Raw genomic sequence first — 21,906 nt, forward strand, 5'->3', positions numbered from 1 at the left:
ACTACATGTTGCCAACTGTCAATTATTTTGTGGAAAGCATTAAAGTGGATAATTCTGAAGAGAAATACATTTAAAACGTTGTATTGTGAATCCGATTTTTATCGTGCAGCTCTCCGATGGCGTTCTGGTCGTGCAATGTGGTCGTTCGTCACGATGACTAACTACTAATTTGCTCTCCATGCGCTGGAAGCTTCTTCAGTTGTTTAAACAATATTTTATCAGATGCTGTTTGCCGCCACATTTACAGAGATTATAGTTTATAGGAGAGGTTTAAATATGTAATTTTAGAAATACAACTGCCGATGGTACTCGAAATCTATGCAACAGAAGTACTAAGAAAAACATATTTTTTATTTAGCAGGTAAGGCCCACTGAGCCATATGGCTCTTTGTCAGAAGTGACCTGGCTACAAATGATAGCTCAACGAAGCGGCTTGTCACGTGGAAATCTATAGAAGCCAAATACTCTAAACACATATTGATTCTAAATGGAGGGAAAAAAAACAGAGGACCCGGAGAAAAATCCGCGCGACCACACGGAGAGAGACACTCAAACTCAAAATATACAGCAGGCGTCAGGGTCGGGATCGAAACCACGACCTCCTGTATATTTCTTTCTGACAAAGAGTGATTGAGCTCAGTGCGCTTTACCTGGTAAAATAAATAAAATAGTTTCGTCTTAGTTTAAAAGCTAGCTGGCACGTTGCATAAATCAAGAGTTACAAGAACCCAACCGCTAACTCAATTGCAAAAGGTCTCGGTGATGAGCTACCTCTTCAGTGGCATAACATGTGTCAATTTCCAGACTTGAGCCTGGTAGCGACCTGTACGTGAATTGCAACGCAACGCCTCTGCGTCTGAATTAACCTCTTCACCAACCATAACGGATGCACCCCTCGTGCGCTTTCGCAAATGTTCTGGAATGAATAGCGCGAGTCCACGGACATCAAATGATTCTCGGCAGGCCATACCGCACTACACTGGGCCTCGGGGAGTTCCCGCATGCTCATTAGCCTGTGATTATACACAGCTCGTGCTATTATTTTTTTCACCGCATCACAGAGTGTGCTTTTTCCTTTGCATGTTTACGTGGTTTGCTCCATGCTGTGCCCAGGAGCTTTGAAGTGGCATTACACCATGGTAATAGAAGCAATATCTTACGATAATAATTAATAATTTACAGATGAACTAATGTCTCTCCAACACCAGATATCACTTGCCACGGATGTCCGCCGTGACCAGGAATCAAACGCACATCGCTGGGTTCGTAGCCCGGCACACAAACAAACGAGCTCGGGCTCCCCAGGAAATTGACACGTTGAATGGCAGAGTGGCACTGTTGTTATTCCATACGTAATAATAATATTCTACGATAATAATTTACAACCGTCCGTCAACCAACTGCTCGATACAGTCCTTGACACACCATGTTGGTCATGGGGACGTTTTGACCAAACTTTACCGTGCTGTTCACTCCGGACTGGTGAACGGTATTGCTATGTATTCATACAGTACGGTATGCGACGGGATATGTTTAATGTAAACTGGACAGCAAACTTTCCACGAGAATACACATTCATCAGACTTCGGTAACATTACCGTGTGCATTGAAACTACAACTCAACTCATGGTCGAAGGTAAGTATGCTGTCAAGAACATTTTTACAAGTATTGTGGCATCACCATCATCATCGTCGTAGTCATCATCGCCATCACCTACGGGAATTGTCCATTCGTTTACGGAACCTTTCTTCCATGACGTGCAATATTCAGTAGCTTGTTCCCAGCTCTGGTGGCCTTACGATGAAAATAACACCACATATCTTTCTTTGTTGTGATCACTTTGCTTTTTGTGCTTTTTGTTTTGGTGCCATTTCTTTGTTTATTTTATTCGCTGACTTTGCTTGGTTGTAGGGTTTTCATTTGCTTGGTATGTAAGCGTGTATTGGGTTTCTTTCGTGTCGTAAGGAGCTCTGGATAGCTCCTCCAGAAGGTATTTGGCCTACTGTTCCACACTGGCCAGACGTCTCGGAAGAGGTGGGACTGCTACCCACACTTTACCCCACCTGCCGATCGACCAACTGTGCTGTGTCCATTTATACTGCTGGGTGGACAGAAGGCGAGCTGGTGGGGGGGAGGGGGGAGGGGTGCTCATTGTTGCAACTGCCACGCCGGGAGGTCGAACATAGCACGGCAACTTGCTAAAGCAGGCAACTGTGGACCCTCATCCATCCTCGTATGATCCACCAACCCGGACCTCAAGAGTCTCCAAATTAAATTGTCCATCACCGCTATAAGAAATGCTACTTACTTTCAACGGGCGAAATTATTTCAAACAAGCACAACTGATTTAAAGCTATCGTGACTGCAGGGATTCATATTCTTGGTTCTTTCGGTAAAGTCACGGTGACTTTTAGACCGCATTCCATTTTCTTCTCCCCCCCTCCTCTTTTCCGAACATAGATGGACTCGTCCATCTGACCAACTGCCAAATCGCTGTCCGTGGTGCTGGCGTTAAGAAAAAACCGCCACTTTTTTAAAATGTTCTTGCTGTGGATTTCACACCTGATGATGATTGCTTGTGTTGCAGTCGAAACGTCGTGAGAATTTGTATTGTTTTATATTTGTATTATTTTCCTTCTACGTGACTTTACCGAAAGAACCACGAATATAAGCACAACTGAATTGATAAAAAAAAAATTTAGATTACTGTATAATGAAGCTAATTCACCACAGAGCATGATACAAAAGGAAATACAATTATCAGAGAAGATAACCCGCCATAAAACGACCATTTAGTATGCCGCACAGAAACGCAGACACCTGTGCAGACAACCTTAGTGTAACCTCAAAAGGCTTTTCGTGCTTTCGTTAATGATGGCATTGCAATCCTACATAGCAATGAGCCTCAGCAGACCATGAAGCACCCTGATGAATTATGCAAAACTCCGCAAGTCTGTGCGCAATTAATTCGGTGCAGCCAGCCGCTGGACTCACTTCAATTACATGGTGTGCAAGGCTCTGTGCCGGTAGGCCGAGCTGTAATGCCGACACATCAAAGAGGTTTCCGGGTGGCTCGGGACGGGCTAAATGTGCTCAATCTCTCATCCTGCAAAAGAAACACCCCGGAGGACTTTGAGCTGCGCATTAAATAAAGTCCGAGCAGCACTGAAATTGAAATTGGGAAGGGAGGTAAGAGCGGCTCGACAACTGAAAAAAGTTAAGCAAAATTTGTATCATCTCCATCATCAGCCATGATCAATCGGCTGCTGGATGAAGGCCTCCCTCAAAGCCGTTGCCATCTCCCAAGGCCCCCTGCGAGATCTGACAATCCACCTGACGCCCGACGGAGGATGATTTCATCGCCCCGTCTCGACGGAGGATGTTCTCTCTATCGTACGACTACGAAAGGGAAATTGATGCAGTCCTTCAAGCTCTCACAAACCCACGGCCGATATGTTCATTACATACAGTTTTAAAACATTACGCTGAGGCCCATCGCCTGCGCATATCACGGTATTTAAATGTCAAACATATCACCTTCTCGCCATGCTCTACCTTCCACAAAGCCTCGCCTGTCTCTCTCCTCTCACTCCCCCTTCGTCCTTGGTCCAAAATGCAAGCACAGTCTCGCGGCAAAAGCACTTTCCATTTTGTGCAATTCTGTACACCTCGGTGGGGGAATAAAAAGGCTTTTCTGGTTTTTTTGTTAGATCTTTTTTTGTATTCCTATTTATTATAGCACAAATGTGCTGTGTTGTTGGGGGGGACATCATGAAGTGAAAGAAAAAAGATATCCTCATGAAAATCCTGCAGTATGCACAACATCGCACATTGCGTCGGCGAATAGCAACACATGATCACGCCACGTAACTACTTTCAAGTCCATTTTGCTGGGCTACTCTGACCAACACAAAACAGTTCCATCATGCTGAGTGCAGAGTGATTTGCCACCAATCATAACCCACCGTGTTTACGTCTACGTGCAGTGCTCACAGTTGAGCTGGGTTATTTGTGAAATAATGGTTTCCATCCATGCATGGGTCAGGAGGCCCCAGACTGAGGGTTGGCGAGGGTGGTGTTTGACGGGCAAGGCGAGAGGACACATGTGGAATGAGAAGCTTCAATGCGATGGTCGGGTAGGATAAAAAAAAATGGGGAAACTAATCAGACATTATAAATGTGTATTAATGTAGAATCGTATTCTGGCATCCATTTATATCAAAACTTTGCTGTCAGTCAAGTCACATCACGAAAGATGGCCTGTTTTGGTTACTCCCCCAAAAACAGCGGAACATCATGTTTGCCAATAAATGATCTTGAAAGGATAATGGCAGCAAATAAAATCTCCTGGGGTCTTACCAAGCCCAATTGATCTATGCCAGGGGGTCAGAAACCAAAATAACAAGAAAGGCCATTCATTCCGAACTCAGCACAGAACAACTCAACATTTCAAGAGCCGCAATGCAGCGTCAACGACGTCAGGTTGCCGGCCCCTGCACTAGCCCTGAGTGTAAAAAGGTTCAGCATGCATTGATCATTGATTAAATGTTACAAATATAGCTCTCGTAGCTGACCAGAATCATAATCAAGTGAAACATCACATTTAAATGACAATTGTTCGTGCAGTCAATTGTGACAGGAGATAAGGCAATCATATTCGACGATCTGAGCAAAGATTACTCATTACACTGGCATAGTCGTTAGCCCTTTGAACCATATAACCCCGTTGCAATGTGAAAGTCGCCAGATGTAAAATGAGAGTACAAAACTAGTGAATCGTGCAGATTGTCATCACCATAGCACTGGTAAAGGAACTAAAGCCAATGCAATGTTATGAAGAAACCATCGCAGAAGTAAATGTGTTAAGCTAATAATGCAGTGAATGTTAAGTAATCAGATTTACCAGTCAGACCTGAATTTGACATCACATGCTGAATAAAACCTCAACCAGCTAGGAAAATACATATCTGCACAACCCAAATCTTATTACAAAACCAATGTTCCAGGTTAATGACCCCATTTAGTTCAGAATGTCAGTATTTATACATCTCCACTGTCTTTCGCAAAGTGAAATATTCAATCCATCATGTAATGGACACTCCTGTGAAATGTGTTTAGGCTGTACAGAATCTTTGAAAAATACTAGATGCCTTGCTAAAGGAGGTCTCATAGTGTAAATGCTTACCCCGAGCTCTCAATACTGTTTTTGAGTTGTACACCTTTTGGCGTCATCTTGTCCAACACCAATGGAGACTAGGCTCTAAGAAAAGCTGTCTCGGGTGTGGACCAATCAACTTCAAGGACAGTGCATATCATTATCATCATCAGAGTTGTTCCTTTTTGTTTGCATTTTGACTGCTTGTGTTGTGGTTATTGCAAACATGATGCCTTGTATAAAGGTGTCAGTTTTTGTACCAGTTGAAAGGGTAAAAACCTATTACTATACCTGTCATCTCGTTGTTTAAACATGACCTCCCCTTACATAACACCCAGCATCAATCTCCTCCCTGAACTTTGACTTGAAACGGGGATAAAGGAGCCAGATGAATGTTGATTTCCATTTGTGTTCAGCAATTGCAAAGTGGAGGAAGGGAACAAACTCCCTGCAGTGCAATACATCAACAACTGAATTGGAACCAGGCACATGTGTTTTTTTCACATTTATTCATAAAACGCATAATGACCTCTAGTCGGAGGTGGATCATTTAGAATTTACTGTAATCAACCAGTTTACATTCAGAAATCACCTTCATTTGTTTTGTCTAGCGGGGAGTTGTTGCATTTGCACTGCGTACAATGTTACTGTGACAGTGTGTAGTAATGTGCGGTAAAATAATAATTTTGCGAGCATGAAACGTTTTAACACAGAGGCTTTCGTGATCAATATCATCCATAAGAGGTTTTTTTGGGTTAGATCGCGTAAATATATAAATGTGTCGTTAAAACCCGCCACCACCCGACACAGCCGACTAGTAAGGGGTTGTCACGTAAACAGAACGTGGCCAATTCGTCACTAGTACAGCACACCGGTGTGTTGGAGAGCCAAGCCACAACATTTACAAACTGAGTACGACGTTTCGCCAGTAAATACAACTAGCTTCATCAATAATTACATAGATGTGTGGGCCACAGGATAACCATTCCTCAAATTAGGACGGGAAAATCCGTGGATAATCGCGGATAACAGGAATAGGGCTGTAGATAACACAAGTTTTTTGAGACCCTGCAGCTTCCGTGGATAATGAGAGTCGTGGGTAATGATGAGTTATCTATAACAGGAGCTCTACTGTCTACAACACCGAAAATGGATAATTTGCTAAGCATATCATCAACGCCAGCGATTATATTTCATTGCAGGCACAGTTAAACATTAGTTGCAATCACCCGCAGTAATATCTCCCTGCAGACGAGATTCAAAAATGGGTGACATCATTGCACAATTAACATGCCAGTGTGCGATACATGACACGGGTGTCAGACTTGGAACCTTTGTGTTGCTGACTGGGTCAGGTCTCTGTCAAGGATATTCTCCGCAGGAGTACCGTCACTCACCTTGACGGGCTTGAGGTCTTTCCGGACCGGTTTCACAATGCGCATTAATTTTTCTCTTTCCTGAAACAAATTTGAGAGCGGAGCAGAACAAATACATTCCAAACCCTTGCAAGACTTCTAATTCAAGGCAAGTAAGACTGACGTGTTCAAGAACCATTTGTTGTGCTAAATACAAAGTCTTTAAATATGGCTCGGACTAAGGGGGCGAATACAATGCCTCTATTAGTGCAAAGCCAGCCCCACTGAGAGACTGAATTGGAATCTCAGACATATAAAAACTAGGTTTTTCATTTTCTTGGTTCTTTCGGTAAAGTGACGTAGAAGGGAAATAATAAAGTAATACAAATATAAAACAATAAAAGTATCACGACGTTTCGACTGCAACACAAGCAATCATCATCAGGTGTGAAATCCACAGCAAAAAAATTTTGATTTCACACCTGATGATGATTGCTTGTGTTGCAGTCGAAACGTCGTGAGAATTGTATTGTTTTTTCCCTTTTCCCTTCTATGTGACTTTACCAAAAGAACCAAGAATATGAATCCCTGCAGTCACGAAAGCTTTAAATCAGGTTTTTCATGTTTAGTGAGTTTGATAAACGAAACAATTTTATTTCACCAGGTAAAGCCCACTGAGCTATTAGCTCATCGCAGTGGCAGCCAAATAGTCTAAAACGTTGAGGGAAAAACCGGAGGACCCAGAGAAAAAATCCAGGTGTCCACGGAGAGAGAGACCTTGTGAACGCCAAATAAACAGCAGGCATTGTCATGGTCGGGATCGAATCCACGAGCTTCCTTCGTACTAGGCGAAAGACATGACAATAATTGCTTAAGATGGGTAGAGAAAGTCAACTGGCCTTTAGCATTGTTCACGGCTCTTCTCTGCTTTTATAACTGTCCCAAATATGACTATTTCACATTCCTATAGCAGGAGTTATTTTATATATTTATAAATAGTTATCTAATGATAAAATTACTCCTGCTATAGGCTTCCCACTAAGCGGTAAACACTTTATCTACCCAAAATATGTGATAGGCTGCATTGACTCCTGAACGGGAAATTTAATTTTAACCTTCCAATTTCAAGATTGGTTCTTTGCACAGCACTAGCTGACTGCACACAGTACGCACACAGCATGAACTGATGAAATCAGCTGATGTGCAGCTGCAACAGATACATTTTTCATCGCAGAACCATGAGAAAGGCCTTCATCCAGCAGTGGATTGATCACGGCTGATAATAAATGAGTGTTTTCTGTGGCTAGCAGTATGACCTGTATTTGGAAGACACACAAAGCAGGTAGATTATTTGCCTTCCAGAGTCATTCCTCAAAATTGTTACGAGGCTTTGTTGATTACAGGGAGATGCAGAGAACACCATTTATTTTCCTTTGTACGAATTTGATGGCAAAAATCCGTTATTTATTTTGGAATTACACCAGCTCTGAAGGAATGATTTGCAGGCAACGAGAGACACACACAGCCCATCGACAAATATAAATCGGCCTCACTGTTAGGTAAAGGCAAAAGTGCAGCACTGAAATGTCTTACTCACAGGACTGCTGGAGGAAGGGCCTCCACTAACGGGAGCTCTAGAGCGCCCATCTTAAAGCAGATGTCCTACCTACTCTTCAAACATTGACCAGACGTTTTGGAAGAGGTGTAAATACCCATACTTAACCTGGCCTGGCAAACGATGAACTCAGAATCAGAATATGTATTTATACTGGAGGAATTCGATGAGCTATAAAGCTCTTTTTCACAGGTGTCCAGTAGGGGCTTGGTAAAACATTACAACAACAAACAATACAAAAACATGATAGTGCTGCACAGTGTAAGAAAGATAAAACAAATCACCCAAACACATATAAATAAAAACTAAACCATCCCCATCCTACCAGGCAAAGCCCACTGAGGTATTCACTTATTTTTCAGAAACAACCTGGCCACAAACGACAGCTCAGCAAAGTGGCCCATCATTTGGACATTTATCGCAGAAAAACTATCTAAAAAATCTCAATGCACGTTTCTAAACCGGAGGACCTGGATTAGTACACAAAAACGCGACGTGCGTCTGCTGCCGCCGCTGCTGTGCGAGACCGCGTGCACGACGCAACTCGGCCGATGGCGCCCACCTGGTTGAGGTCGTCGATCATGTTCTGCTGCTCGATGACCTGCATGCGCAGGAACTCGATCTCGCGCTGCTCCTGCGACTGCTCCAGGTCGTTGAGAGAGCTTGGCCTCCTCAAGGCCTCCTTGGCTGTACACCGCTGCTTCTGCGCGACGACGGAGGTTTAGATCGCGTTCAACGTAAACGTGTCGATAACCCACCACCACCGCCGCCACCTCAACACGGCCGATTAGTACGGGGGATGTCAAATTAACAAAACGCGCCGAGTAGCGGCTACTTCAGCACACACCCTTGCGACGGCGAGTATGCCCACAACATTTGCAATGGAGTTGCCGTGACATTACAACCAGCTTCATCAGGAGATTTGACAAAATTGTCAAGATGTCTTCCTGCTTCCGGTCTTAAATAGAGCAAGATTACATCATCACTGAGCATATCAGGTTCAAAGATCAGAGGGGGGATTATTATAATCAAAATACATTATCATGGATTATATTAATCTGAAAATATGCATTACATATTTCCAGATGGGCTAATCACAGTTAATCAATATATAATGTCTAGAATAGACGTGCAATTAAAAAGGTGTATTAATTAAGAATACGACACATATATATTCATGTTATCTAACCCGGAAACCTTTATTATGAACAACATTTGGTCGCAAAAAACCACGTGTTAAATCCCTGTTCCAGGTGACAACAACTCATCACATCTGTTAATGGCACTGCGGCCCACAAGAGGAAACATGATTTTAAAAAAATAAGCGAGTTTTTAGATAGAGAAGCCAGAGAGACTTGACTGAATAATAGTTGGAGAGTGCATTCCCATTCCTTGTGAGCCATCAACCCTGCAATGCAAGTCAAGGTATTGCGGGCGTGTACCACTGCACCCAGCACATGTGTCTGTGTTGAAAGCTTTCTCTGGCTACAGACATGATGAAATATTGATAAATGCGCTCTGATTGCAACCAGGATGCCAGGCCAGAGGTTCTATGGTGATATGAAATTTGGTCAAATTAAGTTCGAAGTTCAACATGAATGTACATGCCGATGCGTGAAGTGAACCTGCTCTAACTGTGCAATGTCACATCAACTACAGTGGTACCCCGGAGATCGAACTTAATTAGTTCCAGAAGGCCGTTCGAACACCGATTTGTTCGAACACCGAATTAATTTTCCCCATAAGAATGAATGTAAATGACATTAATTGGTTCCAGACACAATAAATATCTCATTATAAAGCATTTTTACACGAAGTTTACAGTAATTACGTGCATAAAAGCAGACAAAAAAACAACAAAAACAATAAATAAATGGAATAAATGAATAAATATATGGAATAAATGAAACAAATTAACATTGAACTTCACTTTACCTGTAGTAAGGAGAGTTGATGGCTTGAGTGGAAGGTGGTGAGGAGGAGGAGGTGGTAAAACCTTTGTCTGGGCAAGCGTCATGCACGCTGCCCATACGCGTCTCAGCCGTACAGGTTCTTTCAAGTCGCGATTGCCCGTTCGACCTCCGAATTTCGTTCAGTTTCCGGGGCAAAAAATGTTCGGAAATATCGTTTGAACACCAATTTGTTCGAGTTCTGGTGCGTTCGAACTCCGAGGTTCTACTGTATCTGATTACAGTTACCTATCTTTATTCTTCAAATTCAGCGATTGGTTCCCGTGACAACTAATTTTCTCACCATAGGCTGGCATTCTTGTAAGGAATACCACCAGCATCATACCAGGAGAGGTATTCTCTGTAAGTATTCATGTCAAGGCTTCCAACTCTCAGAAGACGATATTTTGGGCAATGACACTTGCTCATTGGAGAGTGCGGAGGGCATGCTAATCTAGGGCACCATGGTGGTGAGATGTTTACTACCTCACCTGGTATGCAGGGGGTCATGGTTTCGATCCCGACTCTAACGCCTGATGTATCGCGTTGATTTCCTCCGGGTACTCTGGTTTTTCTCTCCACAATTAGAAACGTACGTTTTAGAGTATTTTGCTGCTACAAATTTCCACGTGATAAGCCACTTCGTTGAGCTATCATTCGTGGCCAGGTCGCTTCTGAAAAAGCACTCCATAGCTCAGTGGGCCTTACCTGGTTGAAATAAAAAAATAACTAGTTTATAGCCTCTGCTGGCAAGAAGGGCTATTGCCTTAAACATCGTCCGCGAGATATTTCTCTCCCATTGTGGGCAGCGTTATTAACGTCGCGTGTTTAGTTTTTATTCGTTTGTTCGCTCGCTCGTTTGCTATTTGTGCTCTGAGCACCGCTGCCGACTCGGCGCGGCAAATTGTTTCCTTCGGTCGGTTTCTCAGCTGTGAGGGCCTCTGTTCGGTTGCGGTTACCATCTCGGAGTTCTCCCTCGTGAGAAGCTTCAGCTTGTCCTCCAGGCGCTGCAGGCCGCAGTTGAGCTCGTCGTTCTTGCGCGAGAGGCGTTTGTTCTTTTCCATGAGGGGCCGGCACTGGCTCTCCGCCTCCCGAAAGCGTTTCAGCTGCTCGCGGCAAAACAAGCACACGCACGCAAGAACACAACGCTATTTCGTAGTTCTCATATTTCGCCTGTTATTACCTTTAATACTGTGTTTTAATTGTGTTTGTCATATGGTAAAATGACGACGCCATTATATAACTCCATCGGGCGACAGGACGTCATGTTAGGGAATTGCCATTGACATAGAGTACAGTGAACTACTTCTGAGTCACTTAAAAAAAAGACCTCTCTTACCCGGCACTGGATGGTGTTCCTTCATTCTCTGTAAAAATGGTTTGCCACATAACAGTAATCTTCTTCTTGGTTATTTCGGTAAAGTCACGTAGAAGGGAAGTAATAAAATAATAAAAATAAAACATAATAAAACAATTCTCACGACGTTTCGGCCACAACGCAAGCAGCCATCCTCAGGCGAAGAATGAAACACCCCAAGCTTGGAGCGTATATTTAAGCTGGGTTAGAGGGGGGGGAGGTGGGAAGAAGAGCGCCTAAACAAAATAATTTGCATATCAAGAGGAATTCAGCATATGGAAAATGCGTAGGAGGTGGGCGGGGGGGGTTCCAAATCAATACTATGCCCGTGCATTATGCAGGATTAGCAGCATCAAAGGGGGGGGGGGAAGGGGGGGAGCATTAACAAAGGAAAGGAATGTTAATAGTATGTAGCTGTAGTTACTAAACAACCACGTAAAAAACTACAGTATAAACTGCATGACAAACTAAAGTATAAACTACATAGCATCATCAGTAAACTTACTATACTCTACAATAAGCTGAGTTACTAACAGTAAGTAATACATGAAAAATTCTACGTTGTAAAAAATTATATAATATGCTTCCATCTAAACTTTATTCTCTTACATCACACGCGTCTATACCGTACTATATACTTCCATAGGCAAAACCAACATTAAATTACATACTGTATTGCTATAAACCACCCTATACCTTATACATTTTTAATATAACACTATGTATTATTCTACCCACCCTAATGTGTATCAAAATGGTTTATTACGTCCTTCCAGTGATTGCTAAGCCAGAATCCATCTTCTCGGTTAAAATTGTCTCTGTGTTTGTAAATGTGGATCGCCTCATGTACGAATCTCTCATGATAGCCAGATGGCTTGCAGAGAACCTCTGTCTTGGAGAAGTCAATGTCATGTGAGCCCACTGAGTTGTAACAGTGATCTGCCACGGCTGAGGTGTTTGTCCTACAGTGTTTCAGGTCAGCTTTATGTTCACGGATGCGGTCCGAGACATGTCGTTTGGTTTCCCCAATGTAACTGCTACCACAGAGGCAACTTAGTTTGTAGACACCAGGGTACTGTATGTCTGGAACCACATCTTTTACAGACGGTACCAGATCACGGATTTTATGTACTGTGTTGAATCGGACCTGGATCTTGTGTTTAATCAGGATTTTGGAGATCTTTTTTGTGACCCCAGCAATGTAGGGTAAGGTGATGGTCTTGAAAGGCTCCTCAACAGGATCCTTCTTGGTGGTTGGAGTGATGGCTTTGCGGATTGTGTAGTCGGAGTAACCATTAGCCTTAAGAGCTTGGCGTACGTGTTTGAGTTCACTGGAAATGTGTTCATGGTCGGAGATGCATTGGGCTCTATGATATAGAGTCTTGATGAGGGAATTCTTCTGGGATGGATGGTGGTGGGAATCCGGTTTTAGATAAGCATCCGTGTGGGTGGCTTTCCTGTAGACAGAGTGGCTCATTGAACCATCAGGTCTCCTTTTGATTAGGACATCCAAAAAGGGTAGCTTGCCATCATTTTCGACTTCCATGGTGAATCTGATGGCTGGGTGTATGGAATTGATATGGTCGAGAAATTGGTCTAGAGCAGGCCGGCCATGTGGCCAGATGACAAAAGTGTCGTCTACGTACCTCTTCCATAAGGTCGGGCGTAGAGTGGCAGTCTGGATGGCGTCCGTCTCAAATTTCTCCATGAAGATGTTGGCTACAACCGGAGATAAGGGGGAGCCCATTGGGGTGCCCTCAATTTGCTTGTAGAAGGTTCCATTCCAGGTGAAGTATGTATTGGTTAAGCAGTGTCTCACCAGGGGGGGAGACACTGCTTAACCAATACATACTTCACCTGGAATGGAACCTTCTACAAGCAAATTGAGGGCACCCCAATGGGCTCCCCCTTATCTCCGGTTGTAGCCAACATCTTCATGGAGAAATTTGAGACGGACGCCATCCAGACTGCCACTCTACGCCCGACCTTATGGAAGAGGTACGTAGACGACACTTTTGTCATCTGGCCACATGGCCGGCCTGCTCTAGACCAATTTCTCGACCATATCAATTCCATACACCCAGCCATCAGATTCACCATGGAAGTCGAAAATGATGGCAAGCTACCCTTTTTGGATGTCCTAATCAAAAGGAGACCTGATGGTTCAATGAGCCACTCTGTCTACAGGAAAGCCACCCACACGGATGCTTATCTAAAACCGGATTCCCACCACCATCCATCCCAGAAGAATTCCCTCATCAAGACTCTATATCATAGAGCCCAATGCATCTCCGACCATGAACACATTTCCAGTGAACTCAAACACGTACGCCAAGCTCTTAAGGCTAATGGTTACTCCGACTACACAATCCGCAAAGCCATCACTCCAACCACCAAGAAGGATCCTGTTGAGGAGCCTTTCAAGACCATCACCTTACCCTACATTGCTGGGGTCACAAAAAAGATCTCCAAAATCCTGATTAAACACAAGATCCAGGTCCGATTCAACACAGTACATAAAATCCGTGATCTGGTACCGTCTGTAAAAGATGTGGTTCCAGACATACAGTACCCTGGTGTCTACAAACTAAGTTGCCTCTGTGGTAGCAGTTACATTGGGGAAACCAAACGACATGTCTCGGACCGCATCCGTGAACATAAAGCTGACCTGAAACACTGTAGGACAAACACCTCAGCCGTGGCAGATCACTGTTACAACTCAGTGGGCTCACATGACATTGACTTCTCCAAGACAGAGGTTCTCTGCAAGCCATCTGGCTATCATGAGAGATTCGTACATGAGGCGATCCACATTTACAAACACAGAGACAATTTTAACCGAGAAGATGGATTCTGGCTTAGCAATCACTGGAAGGACGTAATAAACCATTTTGATACACATTAGGGTGGGTAGAATAATACATAGTGTTATATTAAAAATGTATAAGGTATAGGGTGGTTTATAGCAATACAGTATGTAATTTAATGTTGGTTTTGCCTATGGAAGTATATAGTACGGTATAGACGCGTGTGATGTAAGAGAATAAAGTTTAGATGGAAGCATATTATATAATTTTTTACAACGTAGAATTTTTCATGTATTACTTACTGTTAGTAACTCAGCTTATTGTAGAGTATAGTAAGTTTACTGATGATGCTATGTAGTTTATACTTTAGTTTGTCATGCAGTTTATACTGTAGTTTTTTACGTGGTTGTTTAGTAACTACAGCTACATACTATTAACATTCCTTTCCTTTGTTAATGCTCCCCCCCTTCCCCCCCCCCCTTTGATGCTGCTAATCCTGCATAATGCACGGGCATAGTATTGATTTGGAACCCCCCCCGCCCACCTCCTACGCATTTTCCATATGCTGAATTCCTCTTGATATGCAAATTATTTTGTTTAGGCGCTCTTCTTCCCACCTCCCCCCCCTCTAACCCAGCTTAAATATACGCTCCAAGCTTGGGGTGTTTCATTCTTCGCCTGAGGATGGCTGCTTGCGTTGTGGCCGAAACGTCGTGAGAATTGTTTTATTATGTTTTATTTTTATTATTTTATTACTTCCCTTCTACGTGACTTTACCGAAAGAACCAAGAAGATGAATCCCTGCAGTCACGAAAGCTTTAAATCGAAACAGTAATCTTATGAAATGTATAAAATGTAGCTCTCAGAGGTGGTGTAGGCCTCATTAAGTTAGAATCCAAACACAGTACATTTTTTTGTACCTACATTCGTGACTGTTTGAAGACCATTAACTTGCTCAACTTGAAAATCTTGCAGTAATTCCAAACTCAGGATCTCCACAATGTTGGCTCAGTGCACCGACACAGGCAGTAGCTGTTGGGCCCCTAAGCTACTGTAACTCTGTTCGTTCTTATGGCAGCTGCATTAGTGGTGAGCACAATCGCCATTGGCTCACTTTGCTATCCTTGGGAGGTGGTCACATCAGAATCAGTATTTGTACTGGAGGAATCCGATGACCTACAAAGCTCTTTGTTCACAGATGTCCAGTAGGGGCGGGTAAGAACGTTACAACAACAAACAGTACGAAAACATGAGAGTCATGCAAGGTCCAATAAAGGTAAACAAATCACCCAAACACATAATTTAAATGAGTAGGTCATGGTGTACCACCACAAACCAAATCCAGTATTCAGTTTTTAAAATGATCTGCAATGAGAATTATGGCAAATTGACTTCACATATGTTAATAAAATTATCTAATTACATAACAAAAAGGTTATAATATATAATTATTTCAGTTGCTATTAAATACGATTAGCAACATATTGGTGAATTGTGAAGAGTCGAAATACTTGGAGATATCTTTAAAATATATCAAAGGTTTTTGTCATGACAATAAAAATAATGGATATCAAAAGTAATTGACTAGTGGAGCAGATTAAATATCCGACAGCGGGGTAAACATATTTGGGAAATATTTTGACAGAAGATGCCAGATGGTCGAAAAACATTATAACAAAAATTACCAAGTATGTATATTGAACTTGTTTCGCACCGTATGTAGACAATCGTGCTAATCAGAGGTGCGGAGCGGAGGCACGACAAACTAAACCAAGAATTAACATTTAACGAATGTCACCATGAGGGGGTGACGTTCATTAAAAACAAGGCGCTGCTGATAAGACGGTTGAGTAGAGAAATAAATTAGGGACATGAGCATAGAGCAGCGACGTTGTATTCAGTAGAGACGTGGACACTCGAGGAATAAAAGGACGTCAAAAAAAAACCTGTAAAGTTCCAAGACGTGGTTTGTGGCGTCAAAGTGGAGAGAAATCATGTGGAGCGAAATAAAGAAGGAAAGCGCTACGGGAAAGGACGAGGGATAGGGCATGTCGACCAGGAGTCTGATTGGAGCAATTCAAAGTAGACAAAAACAACTCATTCTGGTTTGAACATTTCTATAAGCCTGTGAAGGTTTGCTGAAGGAAGCTCTAGAGCAGTGGTTCTTAACATTTTTTCTGCAGCCTTGCACTCCTTTGGTTCTAAATCAGTAATAAAGATATGTTAATAAACACATGGGTTTCATGAAAAGTTGTATTTTTGTGCCCGTGCTTAATTTGTGTTTTCGATTATTTACCTTCTAAAAAAATCTGCCATGTCTCGCACCCCCAGCAAGGACATCTCGCACCCCAAATTAAGGACCACTGCTCTAGAGGGAATGCTATTCAGAAACATGCCAAGAGGTAGCAAATAGGAAGGCAGAGCTCGACAATCTTGAGGAATATACAATTAAATTAAGGAGAGCACAGATCGTATACGATGGAGGAAACGTGAGCTCAGAGAGAAGAGCTAAGGAGACATAACACGAGCAAAAATAGGTTGCACCAACAGAGGGCATCAGCTATCCGTGTCCTTGATGATTGTCTATCTGGGGAGGTGACTGTAGGGGTAAAACCGGGCTTGCATCACTTTCGGATGAACGCGGCCCTTGTGTTCACACCCGCAGAAGAATGACGAAAAAAATCAAGCAAGCAACAATCTGGTCACGAAAACATCGCCATGGCACCGACTCGCACATTGCAGGCGGCAACGCCAATTAAAGTGGCCTGACTTGCAGCCAGCACGCGGCAGTGTTGCTGATGTTTAACCTTCAACGGAAAACAAAGAAGACGATTTCACATTGCTGTCTGCGGATAGGCTCGGCGCAAAACAAGCACGATTCTGGATTTGCGCTCCAGCACACCGGTGTGCTGTACATGTAACGAATTGGCACGTTTTGTTCACGTGACATTATTTACTAATGGGCTGTATCGGGTGGTGGCGGGTTTGCATGCATAGGCCTTTGTGTCTCGAGAGACAATTCTTTTGCGCCTTACGAGGTCAGCTGTAGGTTTTGCAGCGCCAATCCTTGCCACAACAATTGCAAGTGAATGCGGTGGCAGCTCCAGAGGTGTTTGTTGCTTTTTCTTTACGTCACTCCCTCTTGGTCTGCCAAGCAATGTGTCTTTTCTCCTCGCCTCTCCTGAGGATTGTTTTCACAGCCTGCTGCCAGCTGAGTCCCAGTCATTTGGGTTGATGTCGCAACTCTTCATGTCCCGTTTACAGACATATTTGAAGCGCATGACTGGGCGACCAATGACCCGTGTGCCTGATGCCAGCTCGTCGTACGAGACATCCTTGGGTATTCTGCCATCCTGCATGCGACACACGTGTCCAAGCCATCTCAGGCGCCTATGACTGAGTAGAGTGTACATGTTGGCCAAGTTGAAGACTGAGGTGTTGGGAATGCGAACTTGTCATCTGATACCGAGGATACGCCTGAGACATCGGAGGTGGAATGTGTTTAGTTGATGTTCTTGATGGGCGTATGTTGTCCAGGACTCAGACCCATAGAGGAGGGTGCTAAGGGTTTAATGACACAACATTTATATTTACGCGATCTAACCCAAAAAAAACTGTATTATGGATGATTATTTACATTTTGGAGGACATAAGCTTCGAGAATGTTAAATCCCCTTCAAAAGATCATTACCATCAGACACTTCTCATTTCTATTGGCGGTACAGTGTTGAGCCAAGAGTGCAATTTTCCCATTGCTGTTTGAAAGGTCTGACCCCTTCGGAGGATTGCCTACCCATGACCTCCAACCAGATGATGGAACAGTGCTCATGCTTCAAACTGACACGGGAGTTCCTATGAGGAGGGCGACATTACACGAGCACAGGGAGGGCATTTGTCTAATCACGCGTGCGGCCTGTCGCACGGCAGTAAGCTGTACACACACTGGCGATAAAAGTCGCGAACGCTCCGATCGATAGAACAATTCCACACGTCGTACGCGCTTACGGGGGACATTGTAAGTACGTACGTTGAACTTTTTTCACACCGTACGTAGCCAAACGTGCCAATCGGAGGTACGGGGGAAGGACAATAAACTAAACACTCAAAGCCGTTCTAAAGAAATGCGTTTTAAATCTAGATTTAAAAGGGCATAGCTCCAGTGGATTCCTAATATCGGAAGGAAGAGCGTTCCACACGACTGCCAGAAGCGTATCCGAGAGCGCATTGCAGTGACCGTCTTTGTTCGATGGCCAGCCAAAAGCCGCTGCTTCGAGGATGACCGGAGTTCGCGTGATGGTTTATGTTCCTGGGCGCGATCAGCAAGAACTTCCACGGATCTTGACGCTCCGATTTCAACCACAATGTGTGCACGAACAGTCCGTTGAGACAGAAGAGGAGCTCCGGACACTTCATATGGCCCTTTATCGGCCTCTTTCGGGTGCAAGCGAGGTTCGACCCCTCTCGACCCTCTCGACCCTCTCACAACTCGCAACCCCTTCACACGCCGCGCGTTGTTGTAGCCCGTGCTGTTCTCTTCACCGTGGCAATCAACCCTCTCACGAGGCACTCTTCCAACGGGCAGGGCGGAGGGGGGTGATATCATCTTAATGCTCCAGTCCCTCATACACAGCCAGTTATCGGCTCCACGGTTCAAGGATTCAATCAGAGCGTGCGTGGTTCAAAGTGGGGATACGTGGATCGCACGTGACCGAGTCGCATCTCACATCGGTTCAACGTCCTGTCAAAAATGGCCATCTTCCCCCTATTCAAACGAAGGTGTCAGAAGAATTGTGGAGGACGGCGTGGATGTGACGAGACCACGTGCATCAATATACGTCGCTGCCCATCGTCAGCTGCTTCCGTGTTTCTCTCACTTTCATTCGGATGACATACACGTGCGTCACCGGGCCATGCGGGAGGGCGCGTGGCACAGACTGGCGTCAGCTATCAGAGAGTGGGGTCGTGTTGCCACGATTCTCTGCGGGGAGTGCAATGTCTTTAAAAACAGCGGCGCTATGCCTCTTTAAATACAATTAACGCCGAGCAGCTTGCGCGTTCCAAGATTCAGCGGTGTACGGGACACCCACAGCGCAACTTGCAGACGTCTCGGAACGGGAAAGGGTTAACTTTTGTTACCTCGTAATTTTGACAATTGAATAAATCAGCCCATGGGCCATAAAGGCCACGTGACATTTCCCCGATCCTGTTCTATCACCGTGCAGCATCACACTCCTAGAATGTTTCAGTATGAAGACAAATATCCCTCATATAGCCTTCCACAGACTGTTGGGGCAAGGGCTGTTCAGCTAGCACCTATAAAGGCTGGCAAGGTACACAAGGGGGTGGGTGGCCACCACCACGCCTGGCTGCCTTTGTCTGCCTAGTGGCGCACCAGGTCCTGTCCTCATTTGAGGCTTAGCTGACCTAGGGGAGGCCCAGGACTTGTTCAGATAAACGTCACTGGTGTTGACTATGACAGAAAATCGTACTCAGGTTACCGGGTTCGTAGCGCAGCACGCTAACCACTGCGCCACCGCTCCCCCACCATTGTATATACGCTCGCACACGGACAGACCCTGAGGGGCCCTTGGAATACATTTTAAGATTATGTACATTAAAGACAGGCACTTGAAAGTCTGCCTGGGCTCCATGGTGCCCTTAAAGCTTAGCACTGGGCTCTCATTATTTAAGGCTGAGATGACCTGAAGTGCACCCCTTACTGCTGTGCACTGTGGGCAATTAATTGTCAATTATTTTTTTCCCAGGAAACTGAGTGTGAATTTAGGACAATAGTATTGCAGACTGGAAAAGATAATCCTGCACATGAGCACACCTTAAGGCTGCTGGCACGACGCATTAGGGCGGTGGTGTGGGCAGAAACACGCCCGGCCGCCTTTGTCTCCCTTAGTAGTGATGTTTACACTCCACACCAGGTACTCATTTGACGCTGAGTCGAACTATGGGAGGCCCAGGACAGGTTCAGACATTCGTCACTGGTGTGGGCCATGAGCGGGAATCGAACACGGTCAATTGGGGTGGCAACCCAGTGCGATAACAACGACACCACCGCTGCATTCATTTGGCAATAACATGTACCAACGCACAGAAATACAAAGATCCTTTGTGTTAACTATCTAGGCCTTTGCTATTATTGAGCACCTACTAAGGCTGCCATGGCAAATGAGGAGCGGAGTGGGGTGTCAGCACCACGCACGATGAGCTGCCTTTGTCTCCCCGGTGCTGCTGTTGATGACATCCTCAGGCTGAGTCTGCTGCTACTTTTATTTTTCCAGGTAACACCCGCAAATGAAAGCTCGACGAAGAGGCTTATCACGTGGACATTTATAGCAGCCAAATACTGTACTCTAAACGCGTGTTGATTCTAAATATGGATGGAAAAGCTGGAGGACGCGCAGACATATCCATGCGAACACGAGGAGTGGAGACACCGCAAACTTCTAATGTACAGGCCTCAGGGTTGGGATCGAACCCACGACCTCCTGTGTACCAGGCGAGGTAGTTAAAATCTCCCATGCAGGTGCCAAATAACAACATGTTTCTTGTATTGTGTAAGGGGTGTGTACCTACACTTTACCCTAGCACACGCACACAGATGGGCTGCAGATTGACTAACCATGGTGTACCACACACACCGCTGGGTGGAGAGAGGCAGGGGGAGTTTAAGAAACTTGCTCCCATTGTTTCGACAGCTGCCATCAGAGTTTCAGGTCCAGTGTACAAGGACTGCATTAACTACGGAAACTAAGACGCGCAAGAAATATCGTGCTCAGGGTGTAATTAAGTTGAAATTGATTTGCGCAATTTTTACGTTTATATATTTCACTCATTGCTGGTTATGTGACCCTTTCAATAAATCGGTTTCTTAAAACAATAACTAAAAGACAAAGATTCCCCCGTATAACCTTAACAGACTGTTTGGGGCAGGCGCTGTTCGTGATCACCTATGAAGAACGGCACAGGTGAGTGGACAGCACCACGCCCGGCCGCCTTTGTCTCCCTAGCGGCGACATTTACACATCGCACCTGATACTCATTTGAGGCTGAGTCGACGTAGGGGAGGCCAGTGACCAGTTAAGATAATCGTCACTGATGTTGGCCGTGAGCGGGAATTGAACTCGAGTTGCCGGGTTCGTAGCGCAGCACGCTAACCACTACCACCACCGCTCCTTAGAACAAGTGCACGCGCACACATGCACTTGCACACACACGCGCTTCCACAGACATGCTTGCACACACACCGACTTGCACACACAAAGATAAAGATCCCCCGTATAGCCTTGACAGACTGTAGGGGCAAGTGCTGTTAGCGAGGGTTCATAGTGCAGCACGCTAACCACTACACTACCGCTCCCCATTGCACACACACACACGCGTTTACCCACACACGCGCGCTTACACAGACGCTTGTACACACACACACGTGCGCGCGTGCTCTGTGGTTTACATCAACGAGCGCGGCAGTGTTCTCGTATCAGTATGCAAACGCCGTCATTGTCATCGATTGAACATTAAGTCTCATACATCCTATCGCAGGAGGAGACATCGCAGTGTGATTTGTAGCGTCTCGCGCTCATTTCCTGCGGAATTCAATGTCACCAGGGCATTATTAGCTTTGCGGGCGGCAGTCCTAGCCAGTGCACGCGTTC

The 21,906-nt window shown here is 44.6% G+C and overlaps 1 protein-coding gene across 13 annotated transcripts in view; it reads right to left on the bottom strand.

The window, feature by feature from the left end:
• Nucleotides 1-21,906, bottom strand: part of LOC144931570 (janus kinase and microtubule-interacting protein 3-like) — a 264,070-nt gene that overhangs the window by 106,194 nt on the left and 135,970 nt on the right. For all 13 annotated transcript variants that reach the window (XM_078855561.1, XM_078855558.1, XM_078855556.1 and 10 more), the window contains 3 exons: nt 11,035-11,181; nt 8,689-8,829; nt 6,554-6,613 (listed from right to left, as the gene is read on the bottom strand). In XM_078855561.1, coding sequence (XP_078711687.1) covers nt 6,554-6,613; nt 8,689-8,829; nt 11,035-11,181 — 348 coding nt within the window. The remainder of the gene's footprint in view (nt 1-6,553; nt 6,614-8,688; nt 8,830-11,034; nt 11,182-21,906) is intronic.

This window comes from Lampetra fluviatilis, chromosome 4 (genome assembly GCF_964198595.1).
Source record: "Lampetra fluviatilis chromosome 4, kcLamFluv1.1, whole genome shotgun sequence".
NCBI lineage: Eukaryota > Metazoa > Chordata > Hyperoartia > Petromyzontiformes > Petromyzontidae > Lampetra > Lampetra fluviatilis.